This window comes from Sceloporus undulatus, chromosome 2, assembly GCF_019175285.1.
Source record: "Sceloporus undulatus isolate JIND9_A2432 ecotype Alabama chromosome 2, SceUnd_v1.1, whole genome shotgun sequence".
NCBI classification, from domain to species: Eukaryota; Metazoa; Chordata; class Lepidosauria; order Squamata; family Phrynosomatidae; genus Sceloporus; species Sceloporus undulatus.
Window position 1 is genome coordinate 112,011,085 of NC_056523.1, and position 23,444 is coordinate 112,034,528.

General features: G+C 41.4%; 3 protein-coding genes across 11 annotated transcripts in view; 2 read left to right on the forward strand and 1 right to left on the reverse strand.

The window, feature by feature from the left end:
* The window catches only part of SH3TC2 (SH3 domain and tetratricopeptide repeats 2), a 102,080-nt gene extending 100,197 nt beyond the window's left edge, over positions 1 to 1,883 (reverse strand). For 2 of the 7 annotated variants that reach the window (XR_006102418.1, XM_042454182.1), the window contains exon 1: positions 1,524 to 1,866. Coding sequence is in view for 4 of the 7 variants with exons in the window: in XM_042454182.1 (XP_042310116.1) it covers positions 1,524 to 1,590 (67 nt within the window). In the remaining 3 variants the exon portion in view is untranslated. Of the gene's footprint in view, positions 1 to 1,523 lie in introns of all 7 variants that reach the window. The other 5 variants (XM_042454187.1, XM_042454186.1, XR_006102419.1 and 2 more) reach the window with 4 other exon arrangements.
* The window catches only part of AFAP1L1 (actin filament associated protein 1 like 1), a 902,653-nt gene that overhangs the window by 542,187 nt on the left and 337,022 nt on the right, over positions 1 to 23,444 (forward strand). The window lies entirely within an intron of this gene.
* ABLIM3 (actin binding LIM protein family member 3) overlaps positions 22,349 to 23,444 on the forward strand; it is a 213,643-nt gene continuing 212,547 nt past the window's right edge. For both annotated transcript variants that reach the window (XM_042454195.1, XM_042454196.1), the window contains exon 1: positions 22,349 to 22,873. In XM_042454195.1, coding sequence (XP_042310129.1) covers positions 22,858 to 22,873 — 16 coding nt within the window. In that variant the 5' untranslated portion in view covers positions 22,349 to 22,857. The remainder of the gene's footprint in view (positions 22,874 to 23,444) is intronic.

A 23,444-nucleotide genomic window follows, 5' to 3' on the forward strand; every position in this document is an offset into this window, starting at 1 on the left:
GTCCTTGGAACTCTGGGGTAGGTTCCCAGGAAATAAACAGTTGTACACAATAGGCACAAATATGGTGCCACTCCCTGGCACATGGGGGAAGGAACCCTGACTGTGCACACATCAAACAGCTGCAGAAGTACTACAGCATGTTACATTCAAGAGGAAGACAATGGCAAACTTCCTCTGCATAAATCTTACCAAGAAACTCTAGGATAGGGTCACAATGAAAATGGAACATATAAGGCCAAACAACATCAGAGTGTGGCCAAGATGGTCAAAGCTGTTAATGAGGAAGAATATAACCTGGTGGCACAGTGATTAAATGCCTGTACTGCAGCCACTCACTCAAAACCATAAGGTTGCAATTTCAATACCAGCCAAGGCTCATGCTCAACTTAGGCTTGCATCCTTCCAAGGTCGCTAAAATGAGTACCCGGCTTGTTGGGGGCAATTAGCTTACAGTTGTAAACCGCTTAGAGACTGCTTAGTTCAGTATGAGGCAGTATATAAATGAAGCTGCTATTGCTAACATACAAGCTAGGAGAGGCTGCAGCAGTTTGATTCCGCCTGAGCCTACTAAAAAGACAAGATCCTCTCCACTCCGCCTCCTGAATTAACAGAATGCTTTATGGTATATGGCTTTTAAATTGCCACAAAAGTTTGATCATAGTGCCTTTGGTGATACCTATTGCACAATGCCATCTCCCTCTTGTCACTGCCTTGTCTTCCAATCATGATAAGGCCCGCACCATGCCATTGATGGGGAAAACCATCAATAAGCTCCCAAACACGCTGGTATAGCACTAGTCCTCAGGTGCAGTCAATTAACCTGTGGCATTTTTGGGATTGCACAGTCATGTGATGTCAGTGTCTCCTCTCCTCCTACCCCTTCGCTATTCCAGAACAGTCAGGTTTTTTGTTTTGTTTTACTTTGTTTTACTTTGTTTTATTATTTTTTAATTAAACAACATTAGCACAAATATGGAATTGTGTTTGAAAACCCAAACACACATGAAAACAAAAGGCATGGTGGGTAGTACACCGGGCCAGGAGGGAGGGTAAAGGACAAGGTCAGAATTAAGCGCAGGGGTCAGCAACAGCCAGTCCTAGTAAGGAAGGGATGTGTGGTAAAGAGTGCTCCTAGTGTAGTCTGTATGCACTTCCCTTCATTAACAGAATCATGGTGAGAACAGGGGTCTTGTGATAAAGTCCTGGGTGCAAACTGTTTTAACTCATTATGCAGCAATTGAGAAGAAAGATGGAAAGTGGGAAGAGGGGGAAGAGCGAGAGAGAGAGAAACTGGGACACTTTACAACCAGGTCAAAAATGAGGTAAACAGAGATTTTATCTGGTCTGTGCCTCTCAGATTGGGACAGTTGGAGACTAAGCCATAAACCGGAGTCAACGTGAAGCCACATAACACCAATGACAACAATAAAAAAATGCAGAATATGAAATATTCACTGAAGAATCAGTGAAATAATATCAAAACATATTAATGTTTTAAAATAAGATACAATTTTTCCTCTTACCTGCTGCTATGCCCTGTATCTGAATATTTCCTGAACAGATAGGCAAGACGTCTTGTAGTAAATCCATTTGTCCATACAATTAGCAACAGTTTCACTAAGGAAGGATCTCCATTTTCAACTTTTTTTAAAAAAAAACCTTTAGAGGTACAGATGGTTAGCAGCTGTATGTGTAGGATAAAATGAATCTCAAAGAAGCCTTGGAGCAAGCTTGGTGCTCTGGTCCCTACCTACCATTTTAAAAGACAACATAAAAATGGTTATCACTCAGTGGTAAAAGAGGAATTACTTGTCAAAGAGTAAATTTCCACAGCTGAGAGGAACAGAATCTGTTTGCAGCTTCCTATATTGAGAAGAAGGTACCTCCTCCCTTTAGAAAACCTTCACAGGATTTCTGATAAGCAAGAAATATTATAAAAATAACTTAATGAATCTTCATCTTGATCTCTGTTTTGAATCCATTGGCAGGTAATCAAAAAGCCAATTCTTACACATTGTGCAAGATATGTGGGGTTGGAAGGGGGGGGGGAGAATAGAGACCTGCTAAGAGAAATTCTGAGGAAGCCAGAGGTCACTTTATCAGAAAGATTCAACCCTCACTTTGGTTATCTGCAAAATGAATACACTTTCAATTTCAGTTCTCAGTTCTTGTACGCATAAACCACATCTCAAAGACAGCTTTGATTGGACCTGGAGCGCCATGCCTTTGCTTCCTGCTGAGTATTTGGAGGAAATGTGTTTTTTTTTTTTGTTGTTGTTGTTCAAGTTTCTCTATTCCCTTCCCCCCGCCCCCAATATTCACAAAATCTAGATTTAGTCAAAAGCTGGCACACTGTCAGTTTTTGAAAGTGTTTATTTTCAAGGGTTGTTATTTGTTTTGCTTCCTCTTTCCTGAGCTATGGGAAGTTCATGGCAGCCTTCAGAACATCAGTTTCCTTTGGAGCAAAGATTGGTAGAGATTTATGATATAGAAGTTAAGCCAAGAAGTGGTGATGGGGGCAGGGAACTTTTATCTTGCAGCATGCAGATGGAGTAGTCATTGTAACTATCAACCCAGCCCCAGAAGTTACAATGTCCAGATCCAAGGTCCCACAGTCTTGGTGAGGGTTCTCAAATGACCTGTCTGAGAGCAAAACTTGTGCTGGCAGAGGCAAAAAGGTCCCATACCAGCAGTTGCTGTTCTTTATTCTATCGTCCTTTCTTCTTATTTTTTAGGCTATTATTTTTAAACCATTTTATATTTTATGTATATTGCTACAGCTGTTCATTCTAGTATTTTCATTTTAAAAGTACATAATAGCATGAGTTGTATATGCAAGAGAAATATGTACAGTATCAGGGCAGATGAATGACATTCTGTTTGGTTTCTAAAGTCAGGATGATGCTATGATTTCAGGGTATATAAGTAAAATGTTGCTATTGCTTGTTCTAAAAAGTGAGGTATGTAGAAGCCCTTGGCCATCTGATATGGGACTTCCGCAGGACTCCCATTAAATTCAAAACTCTCATGGTGCTGTAGCTCTGATTTTGAGCACAAGACTCCAATCTACTTCAAAGCTCTCCTTTCAATCCACCAACTCAGCTTGAAGCAAACCATCTTTTCATCAAGTTTCTATTTGGAAGAGGTCACAGTCATGTTGCCTTTGTTCTGTCTGAACAGTGACTGCATTTAGAGATGGATGGCCAAGTGGCTGCCTGGGTCACTGGGCTTGGCGGCTCAGAGGTCATCCACAATCTAACCAAATGTGCACCATCTTGCTGAATCATATATTAGAAAAATGTTCATTTCACTCATAAAATAGACACCTCTGACCTGATTGGCCAGCACTGCATTGATGTTATGGTTTATTTTTTTTATTCAAGGGAAAATTTATAGCATTAAGTAACTGATCATTAATAACTGATGAACTAATAACTGTGACTGATCAAATGCATTCATGCAAATTTATCATTATATGTGACCACTCCTTGAAAAAAATCAATTAAATTATTTTTTTGGATTGTTACTTTGTTAGATTTCCTCCAGTATGGCCGAACTCCATAGACTGCCTGAATAGCCTTGTAATTATTCCTGGACTTTAATACATTAGTTGAATTCATTAGAGGCTGGGGCTGATCTCTCTGAAAGATACATTAGAACAGGAGGGCCTCAGAAGAAGAAAGATTAGGATAGAAGGGCATGTTATCACATGGTTCTGTGCAGGTGGTTAGATGTTCATGGATTTTAGAAGCAAGAGAATGGAGATCAAGAAGCCCCTGCCTGAAATGTGTGATAGGGTGTTTGCAGGAAGACATCAGGCACCTGTTTCAGAATGACAAGCCATTTGCAGTGGAAGGCTGAATTATTAGGCTATACAATACTTACTGAAGTTTTTCAGAGTGGCAACTGAAGGAGGAGATTGTGAGCCACTTCAGTTCTCTATTTTTTTTTAATTTATTGTATTTTCTGGTTCTGTATATTATTATTTGGGGTGAATTGCAATGAATGTATTTATGCTTCTTTAGGATACCTGCTCATGTAGTGATACACACTTGGATATTACGTAAAAACTATTCCTCAGACCAAACATTCATCTTCTCATCCTGTGTCTCTCTCTCCACACCCTTCTTATTCTGAATTCCCTCCTTCAGTGAGTCACAGACTCTGAGGAGTTTGGTGGGAGTTGCTAATTGTTATTAATTTTTTTGAGCAATTCGGGAACAAGGTATTTAGTATGGAACAAGATATTTAGTATCAAAATGAAAATGAATCAAAATGAAACAGCTACTAGTAGCTAAACCCATGCCTTTATCTTTTCAAAAAGTCCTGTATCCTCATACCTGGTAGCAAGCCTCACTGAACTTGATGAGACTTATTTTTCAATGTATATTATTGTTATTGACTATGACAATGATGTCTATTCAGAAGTAGACCTCACTGAGTTCAGTGGAGCTTATTCCCAGGTAAATGGATATTGGATTTCTGTCTCCATTTCCAATAAGCCCATTTTCCTTAAGTCTTAAGAATGGAGAGTCAGGAGATTTTAGGGCTTGGCGACAGCAGGCTAGCAACACCAGGCTTATAGAGTAGATGTTGTGGGCTGTTTTAATAATCACGTATCTGCTACTTCTTGGGCTATTTTGATTCCTTCCAGAATCTTTGTTACAAGCATTCACATGTATCATGTGAATCAAAACAGACAACAGAAGGAACAAATCCAAATATCACTATTACATGAGTCTTACAGTACACTTTGGACACCAGGATTTGATTCCCTGCTTGGTCATTGAAACCCTCTGGATGATGTTGGGCAAGTCACACTCTTTCAGCTTCAGGGGAAGGCAATGGCAAACCTCCTCTGAACAAATCTTACTAAGAAAACCCCATGATAGAGTGGCCTTAGGGTCACCATAAGTTGGCAACTACTTGAAGGGAGACAACAGCAAACATGGTTATGAGATTTAAACAAAAGTATTCAGATGAGATGATAATAGTAGTATTATATGATACCTGGTTTTGTAAAGCAGAGATACCACAGATTAAACTTGGGCTCATTGGTCCCTGCACACAAAATATATGTTCTACCATTGGTCTTTGTAAACCCTCCTTGATTGTGACTGAAAAAGTAAAGAGGACATAGTGATCCTATGCTGTCTCAATACTCTGTACATGACCAGGAGCTCTCCCAGCATTTCTGATTCAGAATTCTCCACCCAGCCTAGATTCACTGACTGATCTTTGTAGCTAATCACTTCTTGCTATACTTGCAGTGGCTCAGTGAGCCTTATCACACGGAGGCTTTTGCAGCTTTTTGCAGCTCAGATCCGACATGACTGCGGGTCCAACGATGCAAATTCACGCGATAGCGTGATGTGTTATCTCAGGTGATTCCTTTCTATGGGGGCTCCTTCTATGGGGCTTCCGCAGTGATTCCAAAGTGACCCCTCATTTTGATGAATTCGGAAAAAAGTGAATTCACAGAATTCGCTTTCAAGCTCACTTTGATTTCACTCTGAATTGGTCTGATGTGGAATGCAACTTTGCTTCTGTACACCACCTCAAACCCCCTGGGTTGCAAATTTCCCATGATGCAGTGCTGCAATTTTCCCTCATTTCCTTTCAGTGGTCCTTTCACTTTCAGGGCAACTTTCAGGGCAACTCATTTTTGGGGAATATATATATGTGTGTGTGTATGTGCGTGAATGTGAATATACAGGTATGTATGTCTATCTATCTATCTATCTATCTATCTATCTATCTATCTATCTATCTATGTGTGTGTGTGTTGAGATTGCTGAAATGGAAGGGAAAATAAAAAAGGGGATGAAGAAGACACAGAAATATTCATGAGGAAAATATTCATGCAGTCACGCAATTACATGAAACAGGGAACAAGAACTTGTGCCCCTTTTCACCCCAGAAACGTACAAGGTCACAATGCGTTCAGACCCCCACTGAGCATGTTTAAGGGTGCCAATTCGAATTGTTGAATCCACATGGTATGCACCGGTGTAGTAATACCATGTATACTCACTCTGCTTTGCGTGAATCCGCATCACGTGACTTACCTTGGATTCGATTCCCCCTCGATTCGGAAGGGCAACAGAAGGGCAACCAGATGTGATAAGACATTCATGTTATAATGTGAATTTGCATAGCTGAAACAGGAGTCACCCCGGATCTGAGCTGCAAAAACCTCTGTGTGATAAACACCAGGGTCTTCTAAACGAAATGTATAACTCCTTATTAGTCTTCAACAAAGAACACAAAGAGAGCAAATGAGTGTTGCCAGGTGCAAATATTTTCAGGACCAGTTGGGGTGGAAAGAAAAGAGAAATGCAGATCAATGAGAAAACATAACTGAAGTTGTAAAATGATATCTTATGCTTTCAAACAGCATTTCCCAGCCTGATAGTTTCCTGATATGTTAAACTCCCATGATCCCTAGCCAACAATCATGGGGTTAGTAGTCTCTCTGGGGAAAGTACCAGGTTGGAAAAGGCAAATTTACAACAACATATAGCACTTTGGAAGAAGCCAGTAACAAAACATGCGCTTCAGAATCAACAATGACAACCCCCATGCCATTATCTGTAAATCCCATGTCTTGTTAAAAAAAATGACTAAAGTAACCAACTCATTGCTGAATAGATTAACATAATTCAGTGAATTTAACTAGTTCAGGTATCCACAAAACAGCAATAAACCAAGACTATGGAGAATTCTGGCTTATTGTGATTAAGTTGCCTCCTACTATACACAGCTCAATCGCACCCACTCACTTTTTACCAGCAGTGGAGGTTGTTAAACTAACTGTGAACTGAAAGCTTAGTGTTGTATCTGAGTCAGGCCTCCTGAGTTGTCACTCTCAAATAAACCAGATATCATAAACAAAGCACAATACGTTGTTTGCAACTCTGGTTTCTTAAGGGGACAACAAACGAGAAGCTGGGTTTGGACTGAATGCTAAACATTCAGTTCATGGTTAGTTTTAAGCATCCTTCCTGCTGGGAGCAATTGGGTTGCATGCATTGGAATTCAGCTCATGAACAGTCTGAAGATAATTCTAGCTTATCTTTATGTCAAACTGCAGCAGTTGTGTCTATCATTGCCAAAGGGACCCAGAACACAGGAATACTATAGAGGTTTTCTTGTGAATGCTCTTTAAAAGAAAAATTCTAATACCTTTTTCGGGGAGCAATTTATTTATTTTTTAGATTCTTCCAGTTAAAGCAATAGCTAAGTGGTAAGAACATTGAACACCACCATAAATTAGAAAGAGGAGTTGTTTTTATCATTGTTGCAGTACAAAATTTAATCTTGCTAATAGTATTACATTTGTAAGTTATTAGTAGCTGAAGAACTTTCAATAACTACAACAGCAGGCAAAACAAATACCATTTGCTAGATCTCTCTCTCTCTCTCTCTCTCTGAAAGAGTCTGCACACTTTTCAATAACACACAACTCTCCCTAGAGTATTGAAAAAGTGTTCCACAGAAATTTTGTTTTTGCATTTCTCATTCCACACTAGAGCAGTAACAAAACTCTCTGAATTGTAAATTTGTAAATTTCATTCTTGTAGCAGGAATGAATGATTTAACTATTTTTGTTGTTGATGCCATGGGATAGTCCTTGAAAACTGAACAGTTTTAGAAAAAAATCACAGTTTGGAATCTATTCTGTCAGGGGAAAAAATGTACATTGTTTTTGTATAAGAAATTTTTATTTTTTGAACAGAAACCCATATTTTCTGCACAGCAAATTGTACCGAATAAAATGCTGTTTTCTGCACAAAATTCTCACATCCCAAACTCCTAAGATCCCAAACTGCAAAAATTCTCATATGTCCATGATTCTCCTTGTCAGGACTTCCAGACATGCAGGAAACTCATATTTGGTCTGTTATTTGAATGTTTTCAAATATTTTTCCATCCCTACTACAAATCACTGTCAGGCATATAATGGAAAGGCTACAGTATGATATCCTTTCTTTTGGCCAATAGATGGCAGCAGATACATATGCCAAGTATTTCTGGTCCAAATGAACTCCACAGAAGCTGCAGATGCTTCTATGGTGCTAAGGCATCTTCAGGTATCATTTTTTAAAAACTATGAACACATGGTTACTGAAGGACAGGGCTGACCCATGACATTTTGCCACCTGAGCAAAGGCTAAAATGACACCCACTTCATTCCATACATAGAAACTTCACTCCAGCACTAGTAAATGGACACACTGACCTATTCCTGATGATACAAGGCAAGTTAAGGGAGTATTGCTCAGGATTTATGGCACACATAGTAGTGCCCACCAAGAAAGAGGGAAAGCTAGGGGCTCAGGAGTGTTTCTCCTGCTCCATATCCATCAGCTGAATGATTGCCTCATTCTGCCTAATGGTGGGGCTGGCCCTGCCAAGAGATACAAAATGGGGCTGATCCACAGAAATATGCCCTGATTTCAGTACATTGCTCAAAAATAGTGTCCAATTTTATTTATTTCCAGTCATTCTTCCAGAATGGGACACAAGGCAGCTCATAAAAGAAATCAATTGAAACCCATCAATAAAATGTTAAAAATGATTAAAATCATCACACAAAAGTTTTTTTTTAAAGTAGCACCACACCCCATAAAAAGTCTCCCTGCAAGAAATTGCATATTGAAAACCTGCTTAATCAAAAGGTTCTTTGCCTGCTTTGCCCTTACCAAGCTAGCCTGTGACCAAGAGAAAACATTGCCCTGTAGATCTTAGAATTCTTGCAGGTTTGTATGGAGAGATAGGGTCTTTCACATAGTCTGGGCACACACCATATAGGGGTTTATAGGTCAATGCCTTGTATCTCATTCTGGAAGAATGAATGGAAATAAAGTCAAATAAAATTTGACTTGAATTGTGCTTGAAAATGAACTGTTAGCCAGGGAAGCTGTTTCAGCAATATGCTCCCTGTAACTGGCCCCAGTCAGCATTCTGACTGCAGCATTTTGGACCCACTGAAGGCGGGTTACAGACCGCCCATTTGGGGCGGTCTGTACCAGCCCCTTTCCCCGGTGTATCGGGGCCTCAGCTGCCAGAACGGCAGCCGCTGAGGCCCCGATCCGCCGCTTTTCAGGCTGCGGGGAAGCGGCAAAACGCCGCTTCCCCACAGTCTGAAAAGGGGTGTCCTTGGGGCTTCAAGCCCTAAGGACACCCCGCAGCAGCGGGGAGGCTCCTTTCTCCCTTGCTTCGCTGGGCGCAGCCGTCTGAAGGCTGCGCCCAGCGACGCAAGGCGGCACCACAAACCAGGAAGGAGCTCCGAAATGGAGCTCCTTCCTGGTCCGCGCTAAGGGCGCACTAGGCGCCCTGGCGTGGAGCGAGGACGTCACGTCCGCGCCACCCCATATAGAGGTGGCATGGCCGTGATGTCCTCATGGCGGCAGCCGTCTGGAACGGCCGCCGTCATTTTTTACGCGCAGAGAGCGTATTAGGGTTAGGGAGGTGCGGAAGCACCGCGCCTCCCTAACCCTAGTACGCGCTCCGTGCGTACTTTAATGACGGTGTATAACCCGCCGAAGTTTCTGAACAATTTTCAAAAGCAGCCTGATATAGAGAGAGTGTTACAGTAGTCCAAATGGGATATAATCAAGACATGGGTCACCATAGCCAGATATTCATCTGCCTACCATTTGAATGTGAAATATCTGATTCTCAAAACAATGCACAACAGATAAAATTACAATTTAAACACAGATGAAAAAAATGATTTGGAAAACACTTGTAGAACACAAACAGTTATAACCACACACAGCCAGTTTTAAGAATCAAATGGTGTATGAAACAATACAGATTCACCACCTGCTGGAAGCTCAGCAGGGATTGAGCCAGCCTGATCACCCCGGGAGGAAAGATGCTGTCACTGATAATAACCTGCCTCATGTACTCACCGGCCTGGCTTCTCAAGGTGATGGGACATGTAACGGGGTCTCCACTGAGGATCTCCTATTCCAGGCAGGATTGTTTAGGAGGATAGGGCCATTTCAATATTCTGTCCCAAAGCCATAGAAAGCTTTTTGTTCAAAATCAGGATCTTGAGTTGAAGATGGAAATAAATTGGAGTTGGCGTTTGAACAAAACTGGTACCACATTTTACACTAGCTGCCTGTAGCTTCTGGACACTTACCAAGGCCAGCTCCACATAGAATGCATTACAGTAGCCTAATTAGGAAATACTTAAGGGAGGGGCCACTGTGGTCAAATCAAACCAGTTTTTCCTAGAAGAGGGAGCATCTGGTGCATGAGCTGAAACTGGATAAAGACACTCATGGCCATATAACATTTCAGGTGTTACACTAGATCTGAGAGTGTTCCCAGACTACAAATCTGGTTCTTCAGAGAAAGTGCATCTCCATCTACAACAGGTTGTAATCTCAATCCCTGGTTGTCTTTTCTGCTGACTAACAGGACTTTTGCACTGCAGAACTAATGCACTATGACACCTCTTTAATTGCTCAGTGCTATGAAATCACATTGCATTTTTAGTTTTGTGAGGTATTTTGCCTTCTCTGTGAGAAAGTCTGGTGCCACAACAAAGTACAAATCCCAGGATTCCATAGGGTGGAGCCGTGTCAGTTAAAGCAGTGTCTAACAGCATTATTCCCTCAGTGATGGTGCTGCCAATGATTATGTTTATGATGATTGAGGAAGAGGAGGAGGAGATTTTATAATCCCATTTTGAATGTTAGAAGTGCTTCATTTTCATACACATTCAATATCAAGGCAAACTTCACAAAAACCATGCAGTAGGAATGGTAAAAAAGTGATGTGCTATGGGAACAAATCCTTAATATTCTGAAACAAGATATACCCCAGATCTAGCAGGAACCACTTTGAGTCTGTTTCCTGGCAAAACAATTCAAAGAGCATAAGGGGAAAAGCAGGATTTGTGTCAAAATCATTCCAGAAATAACAGAGAGGAAAGTTAAAAGTTTGCCAAAACTGGGGTGTAGTTACATGCCTGAGTTTTGTTTATTTTATGTTTTATACAGAGTCTCTGCAAGATAACAAGCTAATCAACTAAGTAGTATCTAGTAATGTATTTATTTATTTATAAAAAGATGATGTTACAGTAAATGTCTGGTGTAGAACTAGTATGATTTGGTCTTATCTTGAGACTTCCTAAGAATTGTAGGAGCCAGCTCTTGGCAGCACTTGCCTCTTCATTGCATCCCCTTGAGAACAAGACTCCTCTTTGGACAAAATTAACTATTCTCTTCCTCCATAGCCAGAGATACACTGCCATTTCTGACTTTTAAATCAACCATTTTCAGTACCAGGAGATCTGGTTTCAGATCTCTATTGAATAATCTTCCATCTTTTTGAGATTGTTTATACTCACATCTGCACCCCCACCATTACCTATGGCAAGAGCTATGGTTTCATAGAACTATTTGTTGTACTCTCAGAACAATTTATCCAGTTTTTCAAAGTGTGTTGGACTTCACATGTGTCGAATGAGATGATTTAGTTCACTGTGGTCACTGCAAATCTTCCACTGCTGCCTTACACTGTATCACATAAAATTGCTTACATAAGTCACAAAAGCATAAGTTCTCACAATGTAGTTCTTTGGGGGTTTGCTGCTTGTTTTATTGTGATCTGCAACCACCCATTTTGTTCTTTTAAGGAACTGTTTACAGCAGTTTCTTGAATCTGTACTAGAGCTCTTTCAAAGGTTTTTCTTTTCTTTTCACAATATTTGGAGATGATCCAGTGGTTTAGAGAGAAAAATTTCTCCTCCTTCCTTTTTTTTTAAAAAAAATGTTTCTTGTCGTGATGTGGTGCAAAAGTACCATTTCACTGATGCATTGATGCACTATTGCTCTAAGGAAAAAAATAAAAGAAGGAAAGGAAGATTTGGAATTAAAAGGAAATTCATTGAGAGTGGGAATAAAACGTTGCAGATGGTCCCAGGAATTGCCCTCCCCAAATTATTCTAGGACAACAGAAACATTGTTTGAGGAATTTTGTTTAAAAAACAGCAACAAATAAGAAAATATTAGGACACATTTGCCCCATCTGAAGAAGTCCTATACAATATTCCCATTTTAAAGCTTTTTATAACAGGGTGACGAACTGTCCTTTTCTTTTCTAGGACGTGTCCTATATTTCAAGATTCCATTCAGAAAGAATTCCAAAAAGTCCTCCAGTTTGAGCATGTCTAAGAGATCTATAAGTATATTGCAAGTCAAAAAGGCATTTTAATATAGACAGGTTCATCGGAAAAATATGGCTGAGTAAATAATAAAGTACAGTACATGTAATATAGCTGTAAATGCACCATATGAAATTAATTTATATTTGTAGTAGTTTTTAACTCTTATTTTTAGCGTCCTACATTTTTCTTAGATATCTTACATTTTGTGGTGCCTTGTCCTCCTTTGTGATTATGACATCTGGTCAGCCTGTGTTTATAAGTACCTGATATTTTCTTGTATACTAGCTACTGAGCATCAAATTAGTTTTCTTGTTCAGGGATAGGAAATCTGGTGCCTTCCACATGTTTATCATATATCCCATTATTCCTGTCCATTGGTTGTGCAGGCTGCACACCTGCACAACCAAAGAAGCTGTAATCCAAAATATTTCAAGAGCATTCAGTTGCTCACCGCTCTACTAGCTAAGGGGCATCACTAGAGGGGTGTAGGGTGTGTAGACCACACCAGGTACAGCCCTAAGGCAGGTGACACCACTGGTCCCCAAACATCTGCCTTTGGGCAAAAACAGACTGTGGTGTTTGCCTGTGTCGCTTTAAAACACTGAAGTGATTGTGTGAGTGGGCTAAGGCTCAGTGCCAGAAAAAAGGAGGTGTGTGTGTGTATAAACAAAATATTACATGTTATTTTTTTTGAACAAATATTTTAAAAATTATTTTAAAACTTTCTTTATAAACATCACATCTTACTAAATTTTCACTTTAACCACAAAAACTACAAACATGTAAATATATTTTGGCTATGCATATGATATTCTAATTTAAAAGTATAATTTTAATTTTGCTAGTAGTTTATGTCACAACTATTGCTGTGATATTCAGTGGTATATGGGAATTAGTACAAAAACATGACTAAGATTTTGTATGGCATGGTATGGGAGGAGGTGAATAGGGCTGACAGCATTCCACCACTGTACTAATTTAACATTGGAGGTATTGCTGCATTTATCCCAGAGATGAACGAGGCTCCAGTGCTGTGCCACTTCCTTTTGCAAACTGCATAGATACATTGTTGTATTAACATATTTCTTCTTTTCTCTACAATGCACTGAATTCCTTGCTGAAGCTTATGAATGCTGATTGTTTTATTTATGTGCATAACTGTTGAATCTTTTAGCACTTGGTAATAAACTCTGTCAGAAATACCAGCAAACAATCAGTCAGACTGTGTGTTCGTTTGAACCCTATTCCACCCAGATAAACAGGCTAGATACAGAAACCTGAACCTTACAGTTCCATTGCTGGATCTATCAGTTTCACTATTCTCTTGATGCAAATTGGCTAACAGGAAAGAGAAGCTGGAATGCAAAAATGAGAACTGTACATAGAGGAGAGAGGTGCACCATGTACCTGGGAATGATAACCATGTGTCCACTTAATGCAGGGTAGGCAATTGTGGCTTTCCAAATATTGTTGGACTCCAGCTTCCAGTAGTCCTAACCACCATAGCCAATGTTGAGAGATGATGGGAATAGTAGTCTGGAAACCACAGTTTCCAATCCTTGTACTTGATCCTTGGGTGCTTTTTCTTCATTGCATTCTCACTGAGAAAAAGGACAAGCTAAATTTTAAAACAAAGCAGCGGTGTATCTCTTTGACTCTTGAAATTCCTGCAAAGTTCAAGTTGGGTGCACAGTTCTTCCACAGCACATGGATGCCTTTTGGACACCATTCACAATTTGTCAGTCAAATGGCAAAACAAATAGGGTGGGGAGAAAGCCTCTCAGTTCATACTTTGTGAAATGGATGGATCTCTGAAAGGTTTTTAATCTGTGGGATTACCATTTAATATGATCAGTCATTGATCTCTAAGAATGTAAACTGTTGCTGTAGAATTTATTTGCTACAAGGAGAACAAAAATTTTGCAAGGTTTGGTCCTTATTTTTATTTAAATGTTAGATGAACACCATGTGCACTGGCATAACAACTTTACTGTCTTAATTATAACTGTGATAGTCTCACATATATTTTCTTGATCTTGCTATTTATTTGCTATTTAAACTTCTAGCTACAGCTAAACATAATTTTGACCACCAGTGATGCAAAGCAATATGTCTCTGACTTCTCAGAGGTTGAGATCTTATAGAAGATTACTCGGGCAGTACCAGAGAACAGAGGTGGGTGACTATGGAGTTCAAGGGGTCCTCATTAGCCTCCCAGGAGATCTTAGAGGGTCATATCTCCACCACATCCAGGCCCACAATAATAATAATAATAATAATAATAATAATAATAATAACTTTAAAAAACTATTTACTCATTTTTTGCCATGCAAATGTCCACTAGGGAACATGGGGCATTCTCACTATGTTTTTGGTCCTTCCTTGGCTGCTATGGGCATTCTGAAGCTATATGTGTGTGTGTGTGTGTGTGTGTGTATGTAAAAATGTGGAAATTTTTGTTTTGACTCCTGGGAGGGGGGGTTCCAAGTATGAACACACCCCCTGCACACCCCTGGTGGTCATTTGGGAGCACCAGGGGGCAATATAAAATTTTAATCTCGGGGGGGGGCAGGGAGCAACAACAATGACACCCAGGAACCATATGAGGCCCACTTTGCCTAACTCTGCCATAGAACATGGTATGAATTGCTTTTGAGTGAGCATGCATAATGAAGCAGCTTTATCCACCTCATGAAACCTTTTGACTGTCAGATTGCCACACTTCCTCTTAGAAGGGAGTCTCCCCCTTTGATCAGTGATATCTCTTATGCCAGGATTTTGATGTTGTTTTAAGCATCTGTCTCTTTAAAAACTCATTCCATTGTTTAATTTGTTGACAAGCTCTTTGTTGTTCCCTGCTCTTCCAGGCCAAAATAAATAAATAAAGGGGGGAATGTATACTCTCTTAAAATAATGTTGCTTTGAGGACATATTTTATGGATTCTATGTAATGCATATTACTTATAACTAGCAACACCCAGCCATCATAAACAGTTTCTCTTAAATCTGAGCTCATGCATTGATATCAACTCCAGAAAAACACAGTTGTTATTGGCTGACTGGCTTTATTTTATGCACAAGCAATTTGCACAGCAACAAAATCCTGCTGAGAGTCTGCTTGCCAATAAATGATAATTTAATGATCATTTTATACTGGCAGCCTGGGAAACATGTTTTCTCCTTATTTCAGTCCAGAAATGAGCTATAATGATCTTGATTGCACTAGAACACGGTCTAGTCACTGGCAGGATTTGTGGGAGAGTGTTAAAAATAAGAATATGAGATTCATACTGGATGGAGTGTGGAATATTTTACTCGTTTTTGCTGAAGATGCCTAATGGCTCAGCTTCCATTCCTTTGTCACCCATTTTATAGATTTGTTCAGTTGTTAGTTCTAGCATTTGTTCCTGCTAACCATTTGAAACCACATGTAGGGAAATAGTCTGAAAATGGTCACTGTGTGTATTTATTGATGCAGATATTGCCATACTGACATTTTGAGACATGCCTCTGGCAAACCTCCACAGATCTTCTCCAGACGTTTCAGGCTCATAATTCATTAGGAGTAAAAAAAAGAGTACAAAGATGTGTGTGTGAGAAAGACAGGTGTCGCCGTCATACATGTATTCTGAGAGAGGGTTCTAGGAGCATGTTAGAATGAATGCAGTTGCTTAAAGGAGCAAGTGACATTGAAGAAGGCTTTAGAAATAGTGACACAATTTTCCAAACAAAAAGGGGAGGGGGGGATAGCCATCTGAAGACAAGGAGAGAAAGGAAGATCGTAGCCACGGAGGGCCTCAAATGTAATAGCAAGAATCCAGGACTGGAGAGAAGGGTACAGAGGAAACCAGGAGGGCAGCCATCCCACTACAATCTGCATGGCAAACAAAGTTTTGGTGGCAGAGTTCTGAAAAGAGGCTGGGCAACTGAAGAGAGAGGCATGGTAGCATGTGTGTCCATCTGACAGTGAGACTGTTTTAGACTGTAAGCCAAGAAATGGAACAGACCCCCTGTTTCACACATTGGTAGTTTCTCTGATTGCCAAAATTCTTCTAGATCAGTCTTAAATAATGTTCTCATTCTCTCTCTCTCTCCCCCTCCCCCCCTCTCTTTTTCTCTGTCTGTCTGTCTGTCTTCAAGTTGCCTTAACTTATGGCAAGTTATAAAAGTGCTATGTGGCACTGCTAGGAAACTGCTGCTTGCCAATACCTTCTTCCTTGAGAAGTTGTTGTATTTTTCATCTCCTATCATGCATTATCCTATCATTCAGGGTTGCCCTAACTTTCTGCTGGACACGAAGGAGAGGGCACCAATGGAAACCAGCCCCCCCCCCCCCATTTTTGTGTTCACTTGCTGGGTAGTTCATGATCCCAGGGAAGGTCTGTGGAGCACTGATACTTGACTTTGGACTTTAAGGCATTAAGTTACTCCACTGTGTCTCCACATATTTTTCTTGTCCTTGTCTGATGCATCTACACTGTAGAAATAAAACAGTTTGACACTAATTTAAGTGCTATACCTCCATCCTATGGAATCCTGTGAACTGTAATTTTACAAGGTATTTAGCATTCTCTGCCAAAGAGTGCTGGTGCCTCAAAAAACTGCAAAATGTGGTATTCTTTAGGATAAAGCCATGATGACAGTTAAAGTAGTACCATTGCATTATTTCTGTGTGGAGAAGATCTGCTGGACCTGATCCTATTCCCCACCACCACTCCCTTCTCCTTTTGTGTCATGCCTTTTTAGATTGTAAGCCTGAGGGCAGGGAACCGTCTGACTAAAAGATTGTATGTACAGTGCTGTGTAAATTTACAGTGCTTTATAAATAAAGGTTAATAATAATAATAATAATAATAATAATAATAATGTAGATGCACCCTAAAGCAACCTCAGTTGGCAGTCATTTCCATAATATGTGCAGAATATGGAAAAGTTACTTTTTTGGACTGTAATGCCCTGACTTATCCAGTCAGCATGGCATATAGCCATGCTGGCTGGGGATTCTGGGAGGTGTTGCTCCAAAAAAGTAACTTTTCAACCACTGACTTTGGGGGTTACAAAGGACTGACAAGATCAGAGATAGGAACTGAAACAAACAAATCTCACTTCAGCACATTGACTCCAGTACCCCAACCCATCCGCCTACAGTGAGAGACAGATGACCCAGAAGCATTTCATTCCATGCATAGCTGAAGGCATGCACGTTTCACATAGACTCCTACCTGTCTCATCATGTCACCAACACCACCTGTTTCCCCCAAATCAAACAGAGAAGAGGCCCAGGCTGCCACTGGCATAACTGTGAGGCAGCTCAGCTGAAAGATTGGCGACAGTGATGGGGGTGAGGCAGAGGGTGTGTGTGCTGAGTGTCAAGCTTGTCCTGCAGCACAAAGAAGCCTCTTTCATTTGCTCCAAATTCATGCCTCTTTAGTTTGCCTTTTGGCAAAGAGCCTCAAAGGTTCCCTGGGTATCACCGGCAAAGCTCAAGTCACTCTTTGGAGGTAAGGCTTAACAGCAGCCTGTGGTCTCTTTCAGTGCACAGCAGCCTGCGCTGATATAGACTGGTGGACTGACACAAAAGTTATGCACCATTGCCACAGTTTTCAGGGTTGTGTGGGCACTAGAAAAACTGTGTATCTTGCCTATCATAAGTAGAACAAGCTCAAGCCATCAAGTCCAATCATAGTTGAACTGCAGACTGCCACGTTTTGACACAAGTTTGGGCTTGTGTGGATAACTGGTTGTGTTGGCAGGAATGTCTGCAGGGTGCCAAATCTGTCCTCCCACCCACCCACTCCACCCCATCTTGCTGTTACCATGTCCCACATCTGTTCTTTTCTGTATCACACAACAGGTTTATGTAATGTTGGCATGACTTGCCTGCTGGTGATGACTGTTCTGATAGGATGACCCCAGCTCCCCCTTGAACTGCAGCAGTGCAACTAGCTCATAGGACAGGCACAGCAACCCGGCTGCATAATGTTCACCCAACATCCTGGATGTTCTAAAAAATTCTAAATTCTGACTTATTGGAGACACTCGACATAAAACCAGGCTGTAAGCCACAGAATGAATGACAGGGCAATAGAAGGGATACAGCATTGAGATGAGCTTCCTTCTGATTTCCAGACAGATATAAAGCAAAAATGGACAAAGTGGAGCCCTGGAACCACATGCAGCCAATACCCCAATATTGTTTTCATGGCCATCCAGACTCCATAGGCCACAGTTTTTGGTCCCTTGCTTCTCCAAAAGTGGCAATTCAGAGTTTAATTAGGTAATATGTCTGATCTGCACAATTTAACTTTTTTTTAAAAAAAATATATCAGAACTCAAAGTGGTTTTGGGCACCTTTTGGGGCTTTTTTTTTCAACATTTTTGTAGGGGGGGGCAATTGAGGGGGGGGGGGCATTTGTAGGAGTCTGTGTGGTCCCTGAACAGTCCAAGAGGAAGAAAAGGCTGCCTTAATATAAATTCCCTCAGTACTAAGAATTTATATTAAGGCAGCCTTTGAGACTCATGTTCCTAGTAAGTTAAAAGTCCAGCTATAAAACCAGCCTGATGTAGTGGTTTAAGTAATGGAAACGGAAATCCATTGAAGACAAAGGCTTGGCAAAAGTAATATTTATTTGTTTGTTTGTTTGTTTTGTTTATTATAATGCCAGTCATAACAAATCACAAAGCAGTTCTTAAAAAATACATAGGCCACGTGGACAAACAAGGCAATATTATTAAAACACTAACAATGTGTCAAGTCATGAAAAATGTATCAAGAGGCACAACAGAATAAACTGTAACAATATCAAAAGCTTCCCCAAAGCCTGGATGAGGAGTTTTCCCCATTTTATTTTAGGAACTCATGGAATATATTCAAAGAGATGGCAGTATTAAGTCTGTTTTATTATAAAAAGACGTAAAGCAATCAAGTAGAACCTTTGACACTGGTGGGGGGGGGGAGATAATCTTTCCTAGATTGCAGCCCACTTCAGCAAACACAACAGATGGAGAAATGTAACTGCTGAAGATATGTCACACATCACCAAAGGTAAGGAATTTCCAGTGACACAAGTGGGAAGATCCAAAAAAGCACACTGCTCTAGACCCAGGCTTTCTCCCCGGGAGAAAGCCTAGGGCCAGAGTAGCCAGCAAGGACACCCATCCACCCCTCATGAACCAATGGAGGACAAGGGACCCAACTGGGGGTCACCCCTTTTCTGGATGTCACCTAGTGTGGTCTACACCCCCCCCCATCTCACCCCAGTGATGCGACTGGTTTTGGCTCTGGAGTGCGAAACCTGAAACAGATGAAATGGAACAAGATGTCATCCACCTACTCTTGGCAGCCAGCCCCTAATCTGGAAGTTGAAGAGATACTAATATATCTTTTGTTAACATATGTTCCTTGAATTTTGACCTATTTGGTTGTAGAAGAACAGGTTAGAGCCAAATATGCTTGGGATAAAGGAAGGTTTGAGAGGAATATAGATCATCTTTCTCATTCTAAACCAATGGTTCTTGGCCTTTGGATACCAACACCCGGTAGCACCAGCCAGCTTAGTAAATGGTCAGGGATATGGGAAGTATTGTTGTTGTTGTTGTTGTTGTTGTTAACATTTATTTATAGAGTGCTGTAAAGTTTGCACAGCACTTTACATAGTTAGGGTCAAATGAAATAAGGGGGGAAAAAGAATTAAAACCTGCCAAGTGGCGTACAATCTAAAACAACAAAATTACACGATTAAAATATCTCTCAAATAATACTAACTAATAAAGGCAAAGTAAGCAGCAGATTAAGTAAAAGTCCAAAATATCTGGCAGGTCAAAAGTTGAGAACCATTGATGATGTTTTTATTTATGTGGTTTTTATTGTTAAAATTTTATATTTGAAGGTGGGAGGGTAGGAGGGAATAATGGGAATGCTTTTGCTATTGTTTTTATATTGTATATGATTTTGCTGTTACCTGCCTCTATCCTCAAAAGGAAGAAGCGGGATACAAATAATAATAATAATAATAATAATAGGCGGGTAACAGCATTATATTATTATTATTATTATTATTATTATTATTATTATTATTATTATTATTATTTGCTCCAAAAGGAGTCAATGAGTCAGCCTGGCTAGACTGCGGACTCCTGCCTCAGCTTACTTGCTCTTGTCCTATCTTTTTATTGAGAGGATGAGTTGGTAACTGAAACCTTTATGGGCTGGACTGAGGATCCCAGCAGACCAGATCTGGCCCATGAGCCAAGAGATTCCCTCTTCTACCATTGTTGCTTCTAGCTGACCATAACTTGGAGAAAGCTATCCTCTAGCTAGCATCTAACCAGATCTATGAGTCAGCCTTCAACATGTGAAAAACAGGACACACCCAAATTTGCCATGAAGTTTCTTGTGGGCCTCCACAACACTGTCATCTTTTATGCAGTGCTGGTGTCCTCCCACAGAATGTGTCTGCATGGGGAAAGCCCACGTTCCCCTCATTTTCCCACTGTGACAGCCCCCAAATGGGAAAAAATATCAGGAAATTTAACTGTTGAATATTGTTAACAACATCAAAGAAAATATAGGAAAGACTTATTACGGAGTCTCTTTCAACCCCTTGCAACCTGCCATGCTTTTCCTGACCAACGTTGTTCCCATTTTACAGATGTGGAACAGGGAACTGGGACTCAGGAGTTTACCACACGGGAGGAATTTCTCTTAATTTTGAATGAAAAATAGCAGGGCCAGAACACATTCATGTGAATTCACTAGTTCAGCAAATTTACATGAATTCGAATTGTGTTCAAACTGACTTCCCACTGCCTGAAAATAGCTTGCCATTGCCCGAAATTGCGTGTGGTAGTCTATCACGCAATAACGTTAAACCCTATGATTGCGTTTGGATTGCCACTGGATTATACTTCCAATTTCCCTTGTCTGATAAACTCCTCAGAATCTGCCAACTACATTGTATTTGAAGCCAGACAAAATCTCAGTGCCCTGAAATCAGGAGAACAATCATAATAAAACATAAAACATTATTTTAAAAAAAGATGGATAGACAGAGAGATAGATGAGAGCGAGAGCGAGAGAGATTAGATAGATAGACAGACAGACAGACAGACAGACGGATAGACAGATGACAGAGGGATGATAGGAGAGATAGATAGATAGATAGACAGACAGAAGAGATATGATAGATGAGAGTGAGTGAGAGATAATAGATAGAGAAGATAGACAAACAGACAGATAAGAGTGGTGATAGAGAGAGAGGTAATAGGTAGATACAAGAGAGAGAAATGATGGATCTGAGAGGAAAGTGTGAGGTGATAGATAGATAGATAGATAGATAGATAGATAGATAGATGATACATGAGAGAGATGATACATGAGAGAAAGAGAGATTATAAATGCAAGAGAGAGTAGATAGATAGATAGATAGATAGATAGATAGATAGATAGGAGAGGTGATATAGATGGCTGAGAGAGATGAGAGATGAGAGATGAGAGAGAGAGAGAGATGAATAGATAGATGGCTGAGAGAAATGATAGAGAGGTGATAGGTAGATGCAAGAGAGAGAGATGAGAGATGAGAGATAGAAAGATGTATGAGAAAGTGATAAGAGAGACACAGTGAGAGATGATAGATAGATGATAGATGAGAGAGATGATACATGAGAGAAAGAAAGATGATAGACGCAAGAGAGACATAATAGACAGGCGAGAGAGATTATAGATATAGATAGACAGACAGACAGAGAGGAGAGAGGTCATGTAGATGTAAGAGAGAGAGAAATGATAGGTGAGAGAGATGATGGATAGATGAGAGAGAAAGAGAGATGAATAAATAGATATCTGAGGGAGATGATAGAGAGGTGATAGGTAGATGCAAGAGAGAGAGAGAGATGAGAAAGAGATAAGAGAAGCACAGTGAGAGAGATGATTGATACATAGATGTGAGAGATGGGAGGGATGATAGATAGACAGACAGATAGATAGATGAGAGAGACAGACAGAGGGAGAGCCCGATATCCCTCCTCCTCCTCCTCCCCCCCCGCTGCCTCCCTCCCCCCGAGGAGCGCCTCCCTCTTTCGGCCACCAGGGGGCAGGAGACGGCGCCCCTTCTCCTACCGGCGGCCAGAGCAGGCGAGCCCCCCCTGCTGCTGCTGCTGCTGCTGCTCCTGCTGTCTCCGGGGAGGAGGGCGGCGTTGGCGCTGGCGCTGGCGCTGGCAGGGCTCCAGCCGGGCTGCCCCTGAAGGAGGCGGCGAGTGGGCAAGTGGGCGGGCCCCTCCGGTGGCAGCTCCAGAGGGCCAGGGCAGAAGGGGCATTCCCTCCTTCCACCGCCTTCCCTCCCTCCCGTCCGTCTTAAGGCTCCCTCTCCTGCTCCTTGCCCAGCGCCAGCCCCAGCAGCCCAGAGCATGGGAGCCAGGAGGCACCTGCGGAGGAGGCGTTAGAGGGAAGGCAGGGGCTTCTCCAGGAGGAGAGATCGGGCTTGGTGCCCCCTCCTTCCCCCTTCTCTGCCGCCCTCCGAGAAGAGCGAGCAGAGGAAAGGCAAGAGAGAGGGCAGGCTGGGAGAGCATCTCCGAAAAGGACAGGTTGGGCTGCCTTTGTTGGAGGAGAAAGAGGAGGAGGAGGAGGAGAAGCAGCAGCAGCAGCAGCAGCAGCAGGGCGCCCGAACATCATGAGCAGCACCAGCGGTGAGTAGGGCTCTTCCTCCTCCTCGACTGTTATCCAGGAGGGACATGGCATGAAGGAAAAGGGGGAAAGGTGGTGGGGATCTTGAGGCTTTTCCGACATCGGGATGGGGATGTGACGGCAGGGGAGACCGTGGCTGGGGATTGGGGGTCTTCCCCCCCTTTTTTTTAAAATAACACCCAGACACACACATCTGCTGGGTCTCCCTAGACCTTTCCTTTCCCTCCCGGGTGCATTCAAAGACATAGCCGTGTTGGTATGTGGAGAGAGATCCGGAGAGTCCAAGGTGCTCCGAGATCTCTCTGCCCAGGTCTAGAGAGAGAGAGGGAGAGATCTTGGAGCAGCACCTTTGAGACTCACTGGAAGAAAGAAATTGGCGGCAGGAGCTTTCCTAGGCTCCAGTCGACTTCCTCAGATGCATCTCTTCCTCTCTCATCTCTCCCATCTCTCATCTTTATCTCCTATTATCCCTCTCTCAGATGCAGCTGAGGAAGTGGACACAAGTCTAGGAAAGCTCCTGATGCCAATTTCTTTCTTCCAGTGAGTCTCAAAGGTGCTGCTCCAAGATCTCTC